Here is a 17,915-nt window from a genome sequence, read left to right as displayed (position 1 = left end):
TGGCCATCATCAAATAATCTACAAACAATAAATGCTGGAGAGGGTGTGGAGAAAAGGGAACCCTCCTACACTGTTGGTGGGAATGTAAACTGGTACAACCACTATGGAGAACAGTATGGAGGTTCCTCAAAAAACTAAAAATAGAATTACCATATGACCCAGCAATCCCACTCCTGGGTATATACCTGGAGAAAACCATAATTCAAAAAGATACATGTACCCCAATGTTCATTGCAGCACTACTTACAATAACCAGGACATGGAAGCAACCTAAATGTCCATCCACAGAGGAACGCATAAAGAAGATGTGGTACCTATATACAATGGAATATTACTCAGCCATAAAAAGGAATGAAATAGTGCCATTTGCAGAGACATGGATAGACCTGAGACTGTCATACAGAGTGAAGTAAGTCAGAAAGAGAAAAACAAATATGGTATATTAACACATATATGTGGAATCTAGAAAAATGGTACAGATGAACCAGTTTTCAAAGCAGAAATAGATACAGATGTAGAGAACAAACTTATGGATACCAACGGGGGAGGGGGGGTGGGATGAACTGGGAGACTGGGATTGACTTATATACACTACTATGTATAAAATAGACAACTAATGAAAACCTACTGTATAGCACAGGGAACTCTACTCAGTGCTCTGTGGTGACCTAAATGGCAAGGAAATCTAAAAAAGAGGGGATATATGTATACGTATAACTGATTCACTTTGCTATACAGCGGAAACTAGCACAACATTGTAAAGCAACTATACTCCAATAAAAAGCAAAACAAAACAAAACAAAATGAAAACACCTACCAGAAAAATTTCCATGGGAAACTCGATGGGGTACTGATTGTAGGAAATTCTGATACATTTGTTGATTCTCAGAGCAACAACAGCAGTTAGAAATAGTAAGATGCTGGTGGAATTAGCTTTGGGGAGACCTATACAGTAGTTAATTATGTTCTGAAAGAAAACAAAATTACAGAGGCTTAGAAAGGGATGTAATAATTGCCTAAATCTAGAAAATGACACTCTTTCTAAATTAGTTCAAAAAGAAGTCCCTAGGCAGTGTCACTGGGCACAGAGTTCTTTATGAGCATTACTAGAACAGTGAGAGCAAGTAGGTGGATACATATTTTTTTAATTGAAAACAATATATTAAAAGACTATAATGTCCAGTAAGAAGATAATACACTTTCTATGTTTCAGTGTAGTGGAAAGGACCCAGGAGTTGTTTATTAGCCTATTCTTTATCAATTTTCCCAGATCATGTATGTTTAGCTTGGCTTCTAGGCCATTCTTGCATTCAGGGACTACTTTGCATTTTATATTCTGTATATATTATGTTTTAGGATATATGTCTTTCAGGAGGCATGTAACGGGAAGAAGTATGATAGATACAGTATCTCAAAGACCAAATTTTAATATAAATCATGTTGGTTCAAAAGGCTGGGGTGAAATGGTTAATGCATCTGGGAACATGGTCCAGCTGGCACCTGCAATTAATCAAGACTGTAAATCTAGAAGAGGTGAAATTATTTCTAGGACCCTCTTTTTTTTTTTTAAATAAAACTCCTCCTGACAGGAGTTTTTTGTCTTTTTGTTTTTTTTATTTTAATTAATTAATTAATTTATTTATTTATGGCTGTGTTGGGTCTTCGTTTCTGTGTGAGGGCTTTCTCTAATTGCGGCAAGCGGGGGCCACTCTTCATCGCGGTGTGCGGGCCTCTCACTATCGCGGCCTCTCTTGTTGCGGAGCACAGGCTCCAGACACGCAGGCTCAGTAATTGTGGCTCACGGGCCCAGTTGCTCCGCGGCATGTGGGATCTTCCCAGACCAGGGCTCGAACCCGTGTCCCCTGCATTGGCAGGCAGATTCCCAACCACTGCGCCACCAGGGAAGCCCCTCTAGGGCCCTCTTGACCCAGCTGCCTATGCAGGAGTCTCTCCACTCGGGTCTACTTCTTTTTGGAGGCAAGGGGAGGGGCATTTGTAAGTCTAGGTGAGGGTAGAAATTACTCACATAGAAGAAGGAGATGGGACCAGAATGGAAACGAATCATAATCCCTAAGATGCAGGTCAACTGGGACAGCATAATGTGTAGTGCCGTGGCAGCCAGGTAAGCACTGATTGCAGCCTCCGGAATGTAAGTGATAATGAAGCCAAAACCTAACATGCCCATTGATAGCTGTAGGGGGTTCAGATGGAAAAGAAAACCAGAGTGAGGAGGAATGTCATCAAACCAGCAATGTCACCAATTAGGCAAACTCCAGAGGGGTTCCAACAAAAAAGTTAAGTTAGGCCCCTTTGATAACTCTTGTTCCTCTTTCCCTAATCAACTGAAATTGATGAGCTAAGGTAGGTCCTTGGGGTTGATTCAGAGGTTTCCTACAGACGTAAGACCACACTCCTTTCTTCACAAGTTCATAAGCTTAAGTTCTTACTCTAGAATCTACTGACCTTGTTGATGTGGCGTTAACAGTGACAAAGTGATCAGAACAAGACCTTGCCTTTTCAAAGCCCTTTTCACTAGAAGCTTTGATAGCCCTCTTCATGAGAGGTTAATATCCCTGTGAGGAATGCAGCTTTTCGCAAAGGAAAATATTAAAGCAAACTGGGTTCCAGCTTAAACTTTTTGGCCTTTGACGCTTATCTTTACGAAGAATGATTAAACTGAATTTATGTCTTCAGGATTGTACATAAATACATGTATGATATAGCATTTTACATGTACACATGCATATATATGTAAATATATTTTTTAAATGTTATGTAATAAACAAGCAAAGCATCTAAAAGGATAGACGCCAAACTATTAACGGAAGTTACCTTTGGGGTATGGGATTAAAAGTTTGGGGCAATATTTGTAATTTATACACTTTTTTATTATTTGAGATTTTTTGCAATATACGTGTTCATCTTTTATAATAAAAAAAATTGTAAAATTATGGATAGAGGGTGAGCCCCAACCCTCTTAAGAGGGTAGGTTAAGAAAAATGACACAGCCCAATGAAGAAGATGGGGAAAGAAAAACAAAAGTCGTGAAGTCTTCTATTGTCACTGCTTCATCTTCCACTGCACTAGGAACTCTCAGAAAACAAACTTGGAAGAATAAATCTATTAGCTTTAAAAGCTTTTTGTTTCAAAGCTTTCAGTTAGCTGGGCAGTTTGTCTCCCTTAATCTCCTGTCATTACCACCCAGTATGCTCCTTTACTCTAGTCAGGCCAATGTGCTTCCTGTCATTTGTGTGACTGGCTGATTTTTACTTCTGTGCTTATGCCCAAACCCCTCTGCCATCTCTTTGCCAATCCATGTTTATCATCTCTTTCAAAAGCTCAATAAAACTTCTCTTCTTCAGGAGGTGTGGTGCAAACAGCATGATTCCTGGGGATGGAGAACTTGGCTTCAATGCTTGGCTCTACCGCTCACTGCCTGAGTGAGTTTGGACAAGTTTATTAAACTCTCCGAACCTCAGTTTCCTCACCCATAGAATGAATAATACCCAACATGCAGTGTTTTGTATGGATTACACTACATAATTCATGTAAAACACTTAGCTCAAATCTGAAAATAGTGACAGATGCAAATATGTACCATTCTTTCTTCATGCCATCCCTTCCTTCCACCTTGTAAATGGCAAATATCTATAATTAACCATAGAACTCTTCCTTACCCAGCTGTGATGTGGCATCAGAATCTGGTGTTAATGTAATTTTCTAGGCATCAATTGTCAGTCAGAATTGGTCTGTGACATGAAACCTATCTGCCACCCTTATTGAAAACAAGTACAGACGGTTCCCAAATTACAATGGTTCTAACATTTTTTTCGCCTTTACGATGGTGCAAAAGCATATGCATTCTGTAGAAACCGTACTTTGAATTTTGATTTTTTTTTTCTGGGCTAGCCATATGCAGTATGATACTCTGTCGTGATGCTGGGCAGTGGCAGTGAACGACAGCTCCCAGTCAGCCAAATAATCATGACGGTAAACAACTGATACACTTATAACTATTCTGTACTCAGACAGCCATTCTGTTTTTCACCTTTAGTACAGTATTCAACAAATTACATGAGATATTCAATACTTTATTATAAAATAGATAATGTGTTAGATGATTTTGCCCAAGTGTAGTCTAATGTAAGTGCTCTGAGCACGTTTAAGGTAGGCCAGGCTAAGCTATGATGTTTGGTAGGCTAGGTGTATTAAATGTATATTCGACTTACAGTATTTTCAACTGACCATGGGTTTATCAGTATGTAACCCCATCATAAGCTGAGGAAGTTCTGTACTAAATGTTTGGTGAATGAAGGAAAGCCTCAATAAATGGTTGTTTCCTTCCCAGACAACTCCATCCCACCTAAAAGTTATTCCTTCACTTCATATTCTTTTTTTTTTTTTTTTTTTGGCCGCACTGCGCATCATGTGGGATATTAATTCCCCAACCAGAGATCGAACCCATGCCCTTTGCAGTGGAAGTGTGGACTCTTAACAACTGGACTGCCAGGGAAGTCCCCATTTCATATTCTTTTGACAACAAACACTTCACTTTTATTAACACTAGTTTGCACTTTAAAATTATCTAGTGCACAGATTCTAGAGGTAGACAAACTGAACCTGAATCCCAGTTTGGAATCGTACTGGTTATGTGACCTTGGGCAATTCACTTAACCTCTTCATACCTTTATTTCTTTAAAATAAGTACCAGAATAATACCTACCCTCATACAGGGGGGTGTTGTGAGGATCAAATGAGATAAAACATGTAAAGTGCTTTGAATATTGACAGCATATAGCAATAAATGTTAGATATTAGTATCTAGTTCAGACTTTTTTTTTCAATTTAAACTTTTTATTTTAAATAATTGTAGATTGACATGTAATTGTAAAAAAGCAACACACAGAGATCCGGTGTACCCAGTTACCCCAATGATAACATCTTGCACAACTATAGTATTGATACAATGCCACAATTAGGATACTGACATCAATACAACCAAGTTACAAAATAATGCCATCAGCACAAAGATCCCTCTTGCTGTCCTTTAATAGCCTCTCACCTCTCATCTCTACCTCCAATCTCCATCCTCTCACCTCTAGCCATCTTCAATCCCTGGTGACAATTAATCTATTCTCCATTTCTATAATTTTGTCACTTCAAGAATTTTACATAAATGGAATCATCAGTATGTAAACTTTCCAATTTTACATAAATGGAATCATCAGTATGTAAACTTTCCAATTTCATTCATTTTTGCTCTTTATTATTTCCTTCCTTCTGCTTATTTTGGGTTTAATTTGCTCTTATTTTTCTATGTTTTGAAGACGGGGCTTGTATTATTAATTTGAGACATTTTCTTTATTCTACTGTATGCATTTTAGTGCTATAAATTTCCTTTTCAGCACTGCTTTAGCTGTGTTCCAAAAATTTTGGTATGTTTTATTTTCATTTACTTCAAGGTATTTTTTTTAAAAGATTTAATTTTATTTATTTTTGGCTGCGTTGGGTCTTCGTTGCTGCGCGCGGGCTTTCTCTAGTTGTGGCGAGTGGGGCCTATTCTTCATTGCGGTGCACAGGCTTCTCATTGCGGTGGTTTTTCTTGTTACAGAGCATGTGCTCTAGGTGCGTGGGCTTCAGTAGTTGCAGCATGTGGGCTCAGTAGTTGTGGCTCGCCAGCCCTAGAGCACAGGCTCAGTAGTTGTGGCACATGGGCTTAGTTGCTCCGCGGCATGTGGGATCTTCCCGGACCAGGGATTGAACCCATGTCCCCTGCATTGGCAGGTAGATTCTTATCCACTGCACCACCAGGGAAGTCCCTACTTCAATGTATTTTTTCAAAACTTCCCTTGAGATTTCCTACCTGACTTATGGATTATTTAGAAGTATGCTGTTTAGTAGTATCCAGATATTTGGAGACTTTCCTGTTAACTTTTTGTTATTGAGTTCTAGTTTGATTCCACTGTGGTCAGAGAACACACTGTTTGATTTCAATTCTTTTAAATTTATTGAGGTTTGTTTTATAGCTCAGGATACAGTCTATCTTGCTGTATGTTCCATGGGTTGTTGAAAAGAATGTGTATTCTGCTGTTATTGGTGGGAGTATCCTGTAAATGTCTCAAATCCTATTGGTGTTGTTGATATTTTGAATTTTATTATATGCTTGCTGATTTTCTGTCTAGTTGTCCAATCAATTGTTGAGCGAGGGGTGTTGAAGTCTCCAGCTGTAATTGTGGATTTTTCTATTTCTCCTCTCCAGTTATATCAGTTTTTGCTTCACATATTTTGTAGCTCTGTTGTTTGGTGCATACATATGTAGGATTGCTATGTCTTCTTGGTAGACTGATACTTTTATCATTATATAATGTCCCTCTCTACCTCTGGTAATTTTCTTGGCTCTGAAGTCTACTTTATCTGATATTAATATAGTCAATCCTGCTTTCCTTTGATTAATATTTGCATGATCTACCTATCCATTTTTTTACTTTCAACCTGTCTATATTATTATATTTGATGTTTCTTGTAGACTGCATATTTCTAAATATGTCAGTCTCTAACTTTAATGTAAATGTCAATATGTTAGGGCTTAAGTCTGCCATTTTTCTGTTTGTTTTCTCTGTTTTTCAACTCTTATTTTTCCTGATTTCATTGGTTACTTGAACATTTTTTAGAGTTTCATTTTGATTTATCTATAGTGTTTCTGAGTGTATCTCTTTGTATAGATTTTAAGTGGTTGTCCTAGGTATTACATTATATATGCATAACTTATCACAGTCTACCGGTGTAAACATTTTACCAGTTTGAGCAAATTATAGAAACTTTACCTCCCTTTATATTTTTTATAAAAGAATTGTTTTAAATATTTCTTCCATATGCATTTTGAACCACATCAGACAGTGTTATAATTTTGTTTCAACCATTGAACATAATTTAGAAAACCCAAGAAGCAAGGAAAACTACCATATTTATCCATATTTTTCCTTTTCCATTGTTCTTTCTTCCTTCTTGACGTTCCAAGATGCCTTCTTGTATCATTTCCTTTCTGTTTAGAGAACTTCCATTAGCCATTCTTTTAGGGTAGGTCTTGCTGGTGACAAATTCTCTTAGTTTTGCTTCAGCTGAGAATGTCTTGATATCTCCTTCATTCTTTTTTTTTAAAATTAATTTATTTATTTTTGGCTGTGTTGGGTCTTCATTGCTGTATGGGGGCTTTCTCTAGTTGCGGCGAGTGGGGGCTGCTTTTTGTTGCGGTGTGTGGGCTTCTCATTGGTGTGGTGGCTTCTCTTTGTTGTGGAGCATGGGCTCTAGGCATGCAGGCTTCAGTAGTTGTGGCATGTGGGCTCAGTAGTTGTGGCTCACGGGCTCTAGAGCACAGGCTCAGTAGTTGTGATGCATGGGCTTAGTTGCTCTGCAGCCTGTGGGATCTTCCCAGACCAGGGCTCAAACCTGTGTCCCCTGTATAGGCAGGCGGATTCTTAACCACTGCACCACCAGGGAAATCCCTCTCCTTCATTCTTGAAGGATATTTTCACTGAGGCTGTGATTTTGGATTGACAGTTCTTTCAGCAAACAAAAAATATTGTGCAATTTCCTTCTGGTCTCCATGGTTTCTAAAAAGAAATTTGCTGTCATTTAAATTATTTTCCCCCTGTAGGTGAAGTGTTTCTCTCACTGCTTTCAAGACTTTTTTTCTTTGTTTTTAGTTTTCAGAAGTTGACTATGGGGACTTCCCTGGTGGCTCAGTGGTTAAGAATCTGCCTGCCAATGCAGGGGACATGGGTTCAAGCCCTGGTCAGGGAAGATCCCACATGCTACGGAGGAACTGAGCCCATGCACCACAACTACTGAGCCTGCACTCTAGAGCTCGCAAGCCACAACTATTGAGCCCATGTGGCACAACTGCTGAGCCCACACATCACAACTACTGAAGCCCACATGCCTAGAGCTCGTGCTCCACAACAAGAGAAGCCACTGCAATGGGAAGCCCGTGCACCGCAATGAAGAGTGGCCCCCACTCACCACAACTAGAGAAAGCCTGAGTGCAGCAACAAAGACCCAATGCAGCCAAAAATTAAAAAAAAAAAAAAAAAACAGGTTGACTATGATTTGTCTTGATGTGGATTTCTATGGATTTATCTTCCTTGGGTTTTTCCAAGCTTCTTAAATCCGTAGGATTATATTTTTTGCCAAATTTGGGGAGTTTTCAGCTATTATTTCTTCAAATAATTCAGCCCCATCTTTTTTCTCCTCCCTTTCTGGGATGCTTATGACACAAATTTTAGAGCTTTTGTTATAGTCCCATTTGTCCCTGAAGCTCTGCTAATTTTTTTTTCCATCTATTTTCTCTCTGTTGTTCGGACTGGGTAATTTCTATTGTTCTGTCTTTAAGTTCATTGATTTTTTCCTCTGTCTCCTCCATTTTGCTGTTGAGCCCATACTTTGAATTTTTAATTTTGGTTACTGTATTTTTCAGCTCCAATATTTTCATTTGGTTCTTCTTTACATCTTCTATTTACTTTTTAAGACTTTCTATTTATTCACTTGTTTCAAGCATGTTCATAATTGGTTGCTGAAGCGTTTTTAGGATGGCTGCTTTATAATTTATGCCAGATAATTCTGATATCTCTGTCATCTCAGTGCTGGCATCTTTTTCTTGTCTTTCTTCATTTAAGTTGAAATGTTCTCGGTTCTTGATATGACAAGTTATTTTCAGTTTAATTGTTGACATTTTGTGTACTATGCTATAAGACTCTGGATCTTATTTAAACCTTCTGTTTTAGCCAGCTTATTTTGATAAACTGCTGGCAGGGGAAGGGGAAAGTGCCACCTTGTTACTGCCTGGTAAGGCAGAAGTCCAGGTTCTCCTCTCAAAATCCACTGACACTTGAGGCAATAGGGACTCTTCATTTTTGCTGGGAAGGGATGGAAGTTCTGGCTCGCCACTAGGCCTCCCATCCTGGCTGGGAGAGACAGAAATGCCTTTATTTCTCCCTACATTGCCTCCATTGACACTGCTGAAGAGGGGGTTGTCATCATTAATGCTGTGTTTTAGTGAAAGACCTGACCCTTCACTAGGCTTTCTCTGATACACCCCAGCAAGGAGTAGGAAGGGTGTCTTATTACTGCCCAGTGGAGATGAAAGTCTTGACTCCCTATTTGGCCTTCTCTGACAATACCCCGGGTGGCTACCTCATTACAGCTGGGTGAGGGTGGAAGTTTGAGCTCCCTGCTTGGCCTTTGCTGGCATGAGTGGGGATGACACCACAGGTTTGTTTTTTGCGGGGTTTTTTTGGTGTTTGTCTGGAGTAGAGCAGTTATTGGGTAAAAGTTTTCAGTCTTGCTAGTCTTTCCTGGTCCTGTGGCTATAAAGAGCAGACTTTTGTTGGGGCTTTTTTTGGTCTGCCCGTGTTGGCATTTTGGGTTTCTGGCTTCTTCAGCACCAAGTTTGAGCTATATGAGGCAAAAAAGAAGACCCAAGGAACTCACCACTGTGTTGTTCCTTGGGTCTGAGCCAGTTTGTCTTCTTCTCTTCACCTTTCAGAGTCTTTTTACGTTTGTTTTGTATATAATTTTCCAAGGTTTTTAGTTGTTCTTAGCAGGAGGAATAGGCAAAAGTACATATATTCCATCTTCCTGTAAATGGAATATCTCCTCCTTTATTACATGAAAAAAAAATGACACTCAAAAAAGGGGAAAGAACTTGCCAAGGCCACTTAGATAATTAATAGGTTGCTGACTTACTGCCTGTTATTTTGTCTTCTCCTACAAGATTGAATATTTTAAACACAGGTATTATATCTTTTTATTTTTATTTTTTAAAATAAATTTATTTATTTTTGGCTGCACTGGGTCTTCGTTGCTGCTCATGGGCTTTCTCTAGTCGCAGCAAGCGGGGGCTACTCTTCGTTGTGGTGCGCGGGCTTCTCATTGCGGCGGCTTCTCTTGTTGCAGAGCATGGGCTCTAGGCACACAGGCTTTCGTAGTTGTGGCACGTGGGCTCAGTAGTTGTGGCTCGCAGGCTCTAGAGCACAGGCTCAGCAGCTGTGGCGCGTGGGCCCAGCTGCTCCACGGCATGTGGGATCTTCCCGGACCAGGGCACGAACCCACGTCCCCTGCATTGGCAGGCAGGCTCTCAAACACTGCACCATCAGGGAAGCTTGGTATTATATCATTTAAAAAAAAATTTTTGGTCTCTATGAAAGTACCAACTTCATTTCTCTATACTTGGTAATTATAATTTATTAATGCTTACTATTTGACAGGCTCTGGGCTGAATGCTTTGCATGCATTTTCTCACTTAATCCTCACAAGAACTCTGCAATACAAATATTATTATTCCCATTTTAAACATGAGGAAACTGAGGCCCACGAAGGTAAGATAACTTAAGTAAGTTACATAGCTGGTAAGTGTCAGGGCTGGAGTCAGCCTACCATAATAGCCTGCCTTTGTAGGCTTCCAATAAGTCCTTGCCTAATAAAAGATGGTCCCAGGGGAAATCAGTGAAAATTAGCTATAGAGCAGGTTAGCTGAGAAGAAAGAGAAATAAAACTGAAATATGTGACTTTAGTTCAGTGGGTGACACTTCAGATGGTAGACTCTCAGAAGAAATTAAAGACACTGCCCAAAATAAGGTTTGATATTTTAATAAGTCATTGATACTGTCCATTAGCTGAGTCCTGTCATTGCAGAAAAAGGATTTCAGGTCTGACTCTAATGCTCACTAACCAAAAATATAGTATGTGAGCCCATGAATGCTATTCTTGTTGAAAGAATAGAAAGAAATTTTTTGAAACGTGAAATCATGAGTAGAACTCTAGGCCACAGTCCCTGGGACCCTTCTTTAGTCTTAGAGTATTAAGGACTGATGAGAATATTGAGTATCTCATCCTAAACCAATGTGGTAGATTTCAGAGGAGGGAGAAGTTTTGTTACTGAGGAGACAGCCTATCCAGAAGACCCATAAGTTTTTGAAAAATTAAATCACTTAAGTTCCAGATATATCACAATGGGTAACAGGAGCAATTAAAGGAAGGGGTCCACGTGCAGACCCTTTATTTATTTGTTGCTTCTTCAGGGGTTCAGAGACTCAGGTCCTACCTGAATAATCCCAGTCAGCAAAGTTGTGGATGCCACCACACTCAAGGATTTGTTATAGTTCTCAAAGAAGGAGAGGTTAGAAAAGTCATCCTTGATGAAAGTTCCCAGTATTAGGTGGCCACTGTTGAATGGGTACGTCCTCAGGACATTGATCGTCAGAGCACTCACAAGGAAGAATGTACCTATGAACGAAAACGTTTAGGCAGAAAGTGAGGTTTTAAGTCCAGGTAAACTGACAGATATTGACAAAAGCAAGGCATGGTCTGATGTTTTGCCCTTGATCTGACAAACTTTTCTTATTTGAAAGTGCCCACCAAGAAATAAGAAAGAGCAGGGAAAAGAACTCTGGCTCCACGTACTGTAACCAACTCACAAGTTTCAGATCTTGGTGGTCTAGGTATTAACCTCTTTGCGTTATGGGCATATGGAGTAGGATTAAAGAGAAATTGACTAGAAATGTATATCAGGCTCAGCCACTGTGCCTGTTCTTAGAAACGGTAAAAAATGAGATGGTGGTGAAAGGATCAGAAAACAAAGCTAATCAATAATAATAAGAAGAAAAATAATACCTAACACTTATGAAGGATTTAATAGGTGCAAAATGACATGGAGCTAAACCTATTTCAAATATAATTTCATTTACTTTTGCTATCAACATAAGGGAGGCAAAGGCAAATCTTACCTTTAAAGTACCTAACAGAAACAAAACTCTAGTAGCCCTTGTTATCAGTATTTGGAAATGATTGTAATGTGCCCTGGGAACTTGGAAAAATGGGAATAAAATAGTTCTCTTAGTGTTCAAATGTAAAATCAACATATAATAGATTTTAGTAAAGATATGGAATATTGTCCTTAAAAAAGGCAAAGGAGCACTCAACAGAATGGGATGGCAACTGGACTGAATATACAAACACACCTGGAGAAAAACTGTGACAGAATGGTCAATGTTGGTTGCTCGGTCAGTTATACAATGTGGAAGCTCAGAAAAAGGCACTTTACTGAGTGAATGTTGGCGATGCCCTTCTGAGACTCTCAGGGCATTTTGTGATTTGATTTCTGTATAGGTTCACCTAGGGGAAGTAATTGTGCTAATTATATGACCTTCAGCTAGTCTGGTCTCTGTAACAGTCATTTCCAATTATAAATTAGTAGATGGACTTTTGACTTAGGGAAGAAAAGTGCTTATCCTGTGGGTTTGAGTGCTTTGATTACTATGACAGCATTTTCTCCATGTAAATTAATAATCTGACATGATTATTGTTATTATTTTTTTATATAAATTTATTTTATTTATTTATTTATTTTTGGCCACATTGGGTCTTCGTTGCTGCACGCAGGCTTTCTCTAGTTGCGGTGAGCAAGGGCTACTCTTTGCTGCGGTGCACAGGCTTCTCATTGCGGTGGCTTCTCTTGTTGCAGAGCACGGGCTCTAGGCACGTGGGCTTCAGTACTTGTGGCACACGGGCTCAGTAGTTGTGGCTCGTGGGCTCTAGAGTGCAGGCTCGGTAGTTGTGGCACACGGGCTTAGTTGCTCTGCGGCATGGGGGATCTTCCCGGACCAGGGCTCGAACCCGTGTCTCCTGCAGCAGGCGGATTCCTAATCACTGAGCCACCAGGGAAGCCCTGACATGATTATTATAAATCAGGTCCACAGATTTTGGTTATTATGGGTACAGCTGAAAAGTGGATCCACTCTAGGAGTTTTGGCAAAATCATTTCTGGATCTTCCAGGTTGAGGATAGTCAGATTCCAACATGTGGTAATTTCACCAAGAAAAGTACCTCTTGTCCTATAATTCCTTTAATAGCTTGCTGGCCTGTTTGTCTGGTGGTGACATTAATAATATCACAAAAGAAGTGTTCAATTTCTAAAATCTGAACGCTAACCCTATGGATAGAATATCCATCTTCTGCCTCCTTTCTTTTTACCTTAAACATAGCTTTAGCTTGGGTTCCTTAGCAATAAGTAAATGATTGAGATGGAGACTTCATCCACCTCCTGTGGTTCCGGCACTGAACTCACCAATGGACATTTGATGACATGATCCCAAAATTCCATAAATTACTGAAGCACAGAAAGCTGCATAAGAGACATTGAGAGGAGGAATCAGTTGCCTTGCCAGCAAACCAAACGTCAGGCCTGAAAAGCAAGATAATTTAAGTAAGCAAAGGTAGCCTGGCTTTTAAAAGTCACCTGAAATAAAAACTGTAAAGAATATTTAAAATAAAAATGACCCATGTATACAGCTGACTATGGTAACAGAATCCCTTGGCATACAGCCTTTAATTAGTACTTTTTATTATCTCCTTTGATTTCTAACTTCTCTTCCTATTTTATCACAAGCTTTTACACATCAATTCTAAATCATAGGCTTAAACACCTTTCACTGTGAGGCCTTCATGCAAATCATGGAAAGCAAACATCACAGCAATAAGACCTTTAATTCCAACAGCTCAGAAGCAGCCCCATTCTTACCCCCAGTCTAGTACAAGAAGGCCCTAGGAATCCTCCAGGGCTGGAGAAAAAGCTGGAGAACAGGCAAGGACTGTCACACTTAACTGATGTGACTCCAAGTTGGTATGTGTTGTCTCTCTTCCATATGCCAACCACTCCAGTCTCTTCCTTCAGCTCCTTCTTCAGTATTTACTTTCTTTTCTAAGAAGCACCATGAGAATTTGGAAATTTTGAGGCAAATGGATTAACATGCATGGTGTCATCCTTTGATGTCTCAAGTCCACAGCTCCTTCCCTGAAGGACTCCCTTCAATTTACATCATACCAGTGTGCTCATCAGAAATCAGTTATGAGTCCGGTGAGCCAATTTATTGCCTTAAACGAGCAAAGCTTTTTTTAATGGAAAAGTTTAAACTTACTGAAAAATAGAGTATAATGAACCCCCAAGTACCCATCACCCACTTCAACGATGGTCAACTCATGGCCAATTTTGTTTCATCAATGCCCCCATTCCTCTCCCATCCCATATTATTTTGAGGCAAATCCAAAACACTAAATCATTTTATCTGTACATATTTTCAGTATATATCTTTTAAAAAAACACCCTCTTTTGAGTACGATACCATTATCACACCTAAGAAATTATTAATGGTTCTTTAACATCATCAAATATCCAGTCAATATTCAAATTTCCCTGATTTCTCTTATATGGTTATACTGGTAGACCACCTCTAAGATGATCTACAATGGCTAATTGGTATTCATGCCCTTTTTTGAGCTCCACCCTTAAAGCGTGAAATAACTTACTTCTAATAAATAGGCTACAACAAAAATGATAAGATGTCACTTTTGAGATTAGGTTGCAAGAAGACTGTGGCTTCTGTCTTGGTTGCTCTCTGGCTCTCTCTTTCATTCAGGTCATCAGCTGCCAGAGTTGACTTCAAGGGTGTGTGACCTATGCAATCACATAGTGCCCTGGGCTTAGAAAGCCTCCACACTTGGCTTAATGCTCTACTCTGACCATCTTGAAATTCTGGATAATTTCTGAACTAGGGACTCTGCATTGTCACCTTGCACTGGGCCCCACACATGGTCCTACCAGCAGCCGTGTTGTAAGGACACTCAAGCAGCCCATGTAGAGGCCCACATGGTGAGAAACCCAGGCCTGCCAGCAAACACGGGTGAGCCTGGAAGCTGATCCTCCAGCCTCAGTAGAGCCTTGAGATAACTGACAGCTTGACTGCCACCTCATGAGAGACCTTGAACCAGAGGTATGGTGGGTTTGGGGGTGATCTTTTAAAAAAGTTATTTGCTATCATATGTTGTGTTTTGTTTTGTTGATGTTGTTGATGTTGTGCTTTCTTTTACAATCTTCGTGTTTATATCAAATGAGGTCCTTACATTAGTAGATATGTCTCTTGAGTCTTTTGTAATTTATAGGTTCCCCTTCCACATATTTTCCCTAAGCAAGCCTCAGCTGACTGCAAGTAACAGAAAACCTGCTCAAATCAGCTTGAGCAAAAGAGGAGAAGAATTTTTTTTGACCGCACTGCCCAGCTTGCGGGATCTTAGTTCCTCAACCCAGGCTTGACCCCGGGCCCTGGCAGTGAAAGAAAGCACTGAGTCCTAACCACTGGACCACAAAGGAATTCCCCAAATAGGAAATTTATTAAAAGAGGACAAAGGTCAGTGGGGCCTCATCAGAGACTGGAAACAGAACTAAAAAGCCATCAGGATCCAGGCAGCTACTTCCCCATTCTCTTCGTCTCCAGGCTTACATAGTCTCCTGTCTTTGTTTCCAGTTTGGGGGCCATTATGAACAATACTGCTATGAATATTCTTGTACATGATTCCAGGTGCACAGATGTATAAATTCCTCAAGATGATATACCCTGAAGCATAACTGCTGGGGCATTTACCAGAATATGCCAAACTGTTTTCCAAATGGTTGTACAATCTACATTCCCACCAACACCGTATGACAATTCCCATTATCTACATCTGTATTAGCACATGATACTGTCAGAATTTTTATTTTAGTGTGTATGAGTTAGTTAATTTCCACTTCTACTTCATTGATTACCAATAATGTTGATCAATTTTACTTAGCATTTCCTTACAGGTATGTAGGAATATATATATTATAGATTTAAGTCCTTTGTTGGGTATTCTATGGTTTGCTTTTCAACCTTCATCATCTTTGAATAAACAGAAATTCTTAACTTTTATTTAATTCAACTTAGCAGTCATTTCCTTTTAGGCTAGTGCTTTTTGTGTCTTGTTTAAGAAACATTTTCTACCTCACAACCATGAAGATATTCTCCTATATTATTCCAAAAAAAATCTTTATAGTTTTATCTTTCCTATTTGGGTCTTTAATCTACAAGGAATAGATTTTTGTGTATGCTGTGAGGTAGAGGTCTACAAATTGATTTTTTTCATATAAGTATTCAATTGTTTCACATAATTTTTTAAAAGTCTGTTTCTATAGTGACACACCTGATACAAACCATGCAACATATAAATGTGTGACCCTTTTCTGTTCCACTGGCCTAATTGTCTAAGTCTGTAATACCACACTGTTTTGTTTTTTTATAAATTTATTTATTTATTTTTGCCTGTGTTGGGTCTTTGTTGCAGCATGTGGGCTTTCTCTAATTGTGGCGAGCAGGGGCTACTCTGTTGCGCTGCACGGGCTTCTCATTGCGGTGGCTTCTCTTGTTGCAGAGCACAGGCTCTAGGCGCGCGTGCTTCAGTAGTCGTGGCACGCAGGCTCAGTAGTTGTGACTCACGGGCTCTAGAGCGCAGTCTCAGTAGTTGTGGCATACGGGCTTAGTTGCTCTGTGGCCTGTGGGATCTTCCCGGATCAGGGCTCGAATCCGTGTCCCCTACACTGGCAGGAGGATTCTCAACCACTGCGCCACCAGAGAAGTCACCACACTGTTTAATTACTTTTTTTAGTAATTAGTCTAGTAATAGTTTTGTAATAAATTTAGTAATCCCCATTTTTGTTGTGAAATAAATAGAAAGTGCATTAAAATAGATGTTGAGCTTAATAAATATTTATAAAACAAACACCCATGTTATCCCCAACCAGATCTTTAATCACAACTCCATCCCTCCCCACAGAGGTATTCATTATTTTGACTTTTGTGATAATAATTTCTTTGCTTTTCTTTATAGTTTTACCACTGGTATACATATCCCTAAACAGTATAGTTTAGTTTGTCCACTTTTGAACTTTATATTAATGGAATTACACTGTACACAATTTTTATTTCTGCTTATTTTTCTTATTATTATGCATATAAGCATCTTCCATGTTGCTGTGAGTTGCTTGAGAGTGCTCATTTTCCTTCTGTGTATTCCAATATATGTATATATGAATGCTTATTTATTCTTTCTACTTTTGATGGACATTATCTTAAACATTATAACTTTATATTCAGTCTTGATAGCTGGAGGAGCAAATCCTCCCATGTTGCTCTTCAAAAGAATTTGCCTATTCTTGGAAAATGCTATCTTTCAATTAATTTAGGTCCTTATTAATATTTCTCAATAAAGTTGTATATTTTTCTCTATAGAGGTCTTGCACATCATTTCTTAGTTTCATTACAACTTACTTCATATTTACTATGCTTTGGTAAATGGTATTTAAAATTTTTTTTTCACTTTCTGTTTCCTGCAGGTATAAAGGAATGTAATTGATTTTTATTTACTCATCTTATATCCAGCAACTTTGATAAAATCTTATTAATTCTATTAATTTATCTGTAGATTCTTTTGAATTTTCTACATTAAAAAAATATATGGGGCTTTCCTAGTGGCGCAGTGGTTGAGAGTCTGCCTGCCAATGCAGGGGACACGGGTTCGAGCCCTAGTCTGGGAAGATCCCACATGCCGCGGAGCGACTAGGCCCGTGAGCCACAAATACTGAGCCTGCGCGTCTGGAGCCTGTGCTCCGCAACAGGAGAGGCCGCGACAGTGAGAGGCCCACGCACCGCGATGAAGAGTGGCCCCCACTTGCCGCAACTAGAGAAAGCCCTCGTACAGAAACGAAGACCCAACACAGCCATAAATAAATAAATAAAAATTAAAAAAAAAAAGATTAATATCTTGTGGGAAGCCTTAGCTTTGAGCTTCTCAGAGCACAATGACTCTTGTAACTGGGCATGTCGCTGTGGGACCCATGGAGGCATCAGTTATGGGAATTACAAGAGAAGTTGGTTCCTATTTGGGAAATGAGGCTTCTAAAGCCCAGATAGCTCCCGTACCTATCTGTGTGATCTTGTTGTGTTATATCTGAATTGCTACTTGTAAGACCAAAGAGTAGCCCCTGGACTGCTGTGTGTGTGACTTGCTGA

The 17,915-nt window shown here is 39.4% G+C and overlaps 1 protein-coding gene across 9 annotated transcripts in view; it reads right to left on the bottom strand.

Moving 5' to 3' along the window:
* SLC26A8 (solute carrier family 26 member 8) overlaps nucleotides 1-17,915 on the bottom strand; it is a 71,572-nt gene that overhangs the window by 39,533 nt on the left and 14,124 nt on the right. For 3 of the 9 annotated variants that reach the window (XM_082412570.1, XM_082412572.1, XM_082412571.1), the window contains 4 exons: nucleotides 13,121-13,237; nucleotides 11,099-11,280; nucleotides 2,027-2,191; nucleotides 818-967 (listed from right to left, as the gene is read on the bottom strand). In XM_082412570.1, the coding sequence (XP_082268696.1) occupies nucleotides 818-967; nucleotides 2,027-2,191; nucleotides 11,099-11,280; nucleotides 13,121-13,237 (614 nt within the window). Of the gene's footprint in view, nucleotides 1-817; nucleotides 968-2,026; nucleotides 2,192-11,098; nucleotides 11,281-13,120; nucleotides 14,369-17,915 lie in introns of those variants that run through there. The other 6 variants (XM_082412573.1, XM_082412574.1, XM_082412576.1 and 3 more) reach the window with 6 other exon arrangements.

The sequence above is a fragment of the Balaenoptera physalus genome (genome assembly GCF_965194825.1).
Source record: "Balaenoptera physalus genome assembly, chromosome: 11".
Taxonomy (NCBI): domain Eukaryota; kingdom Metazoa; phylum Chordata; class Mammalia; order Artiodactyla; family Balaenopteridae; genus Balaenoptera; species Balaenoptera physalus.
Note: the sequence above shows the minus strand (reverse complement) of the source record. Positions and strands in the feature narration are given on the sequence as shown.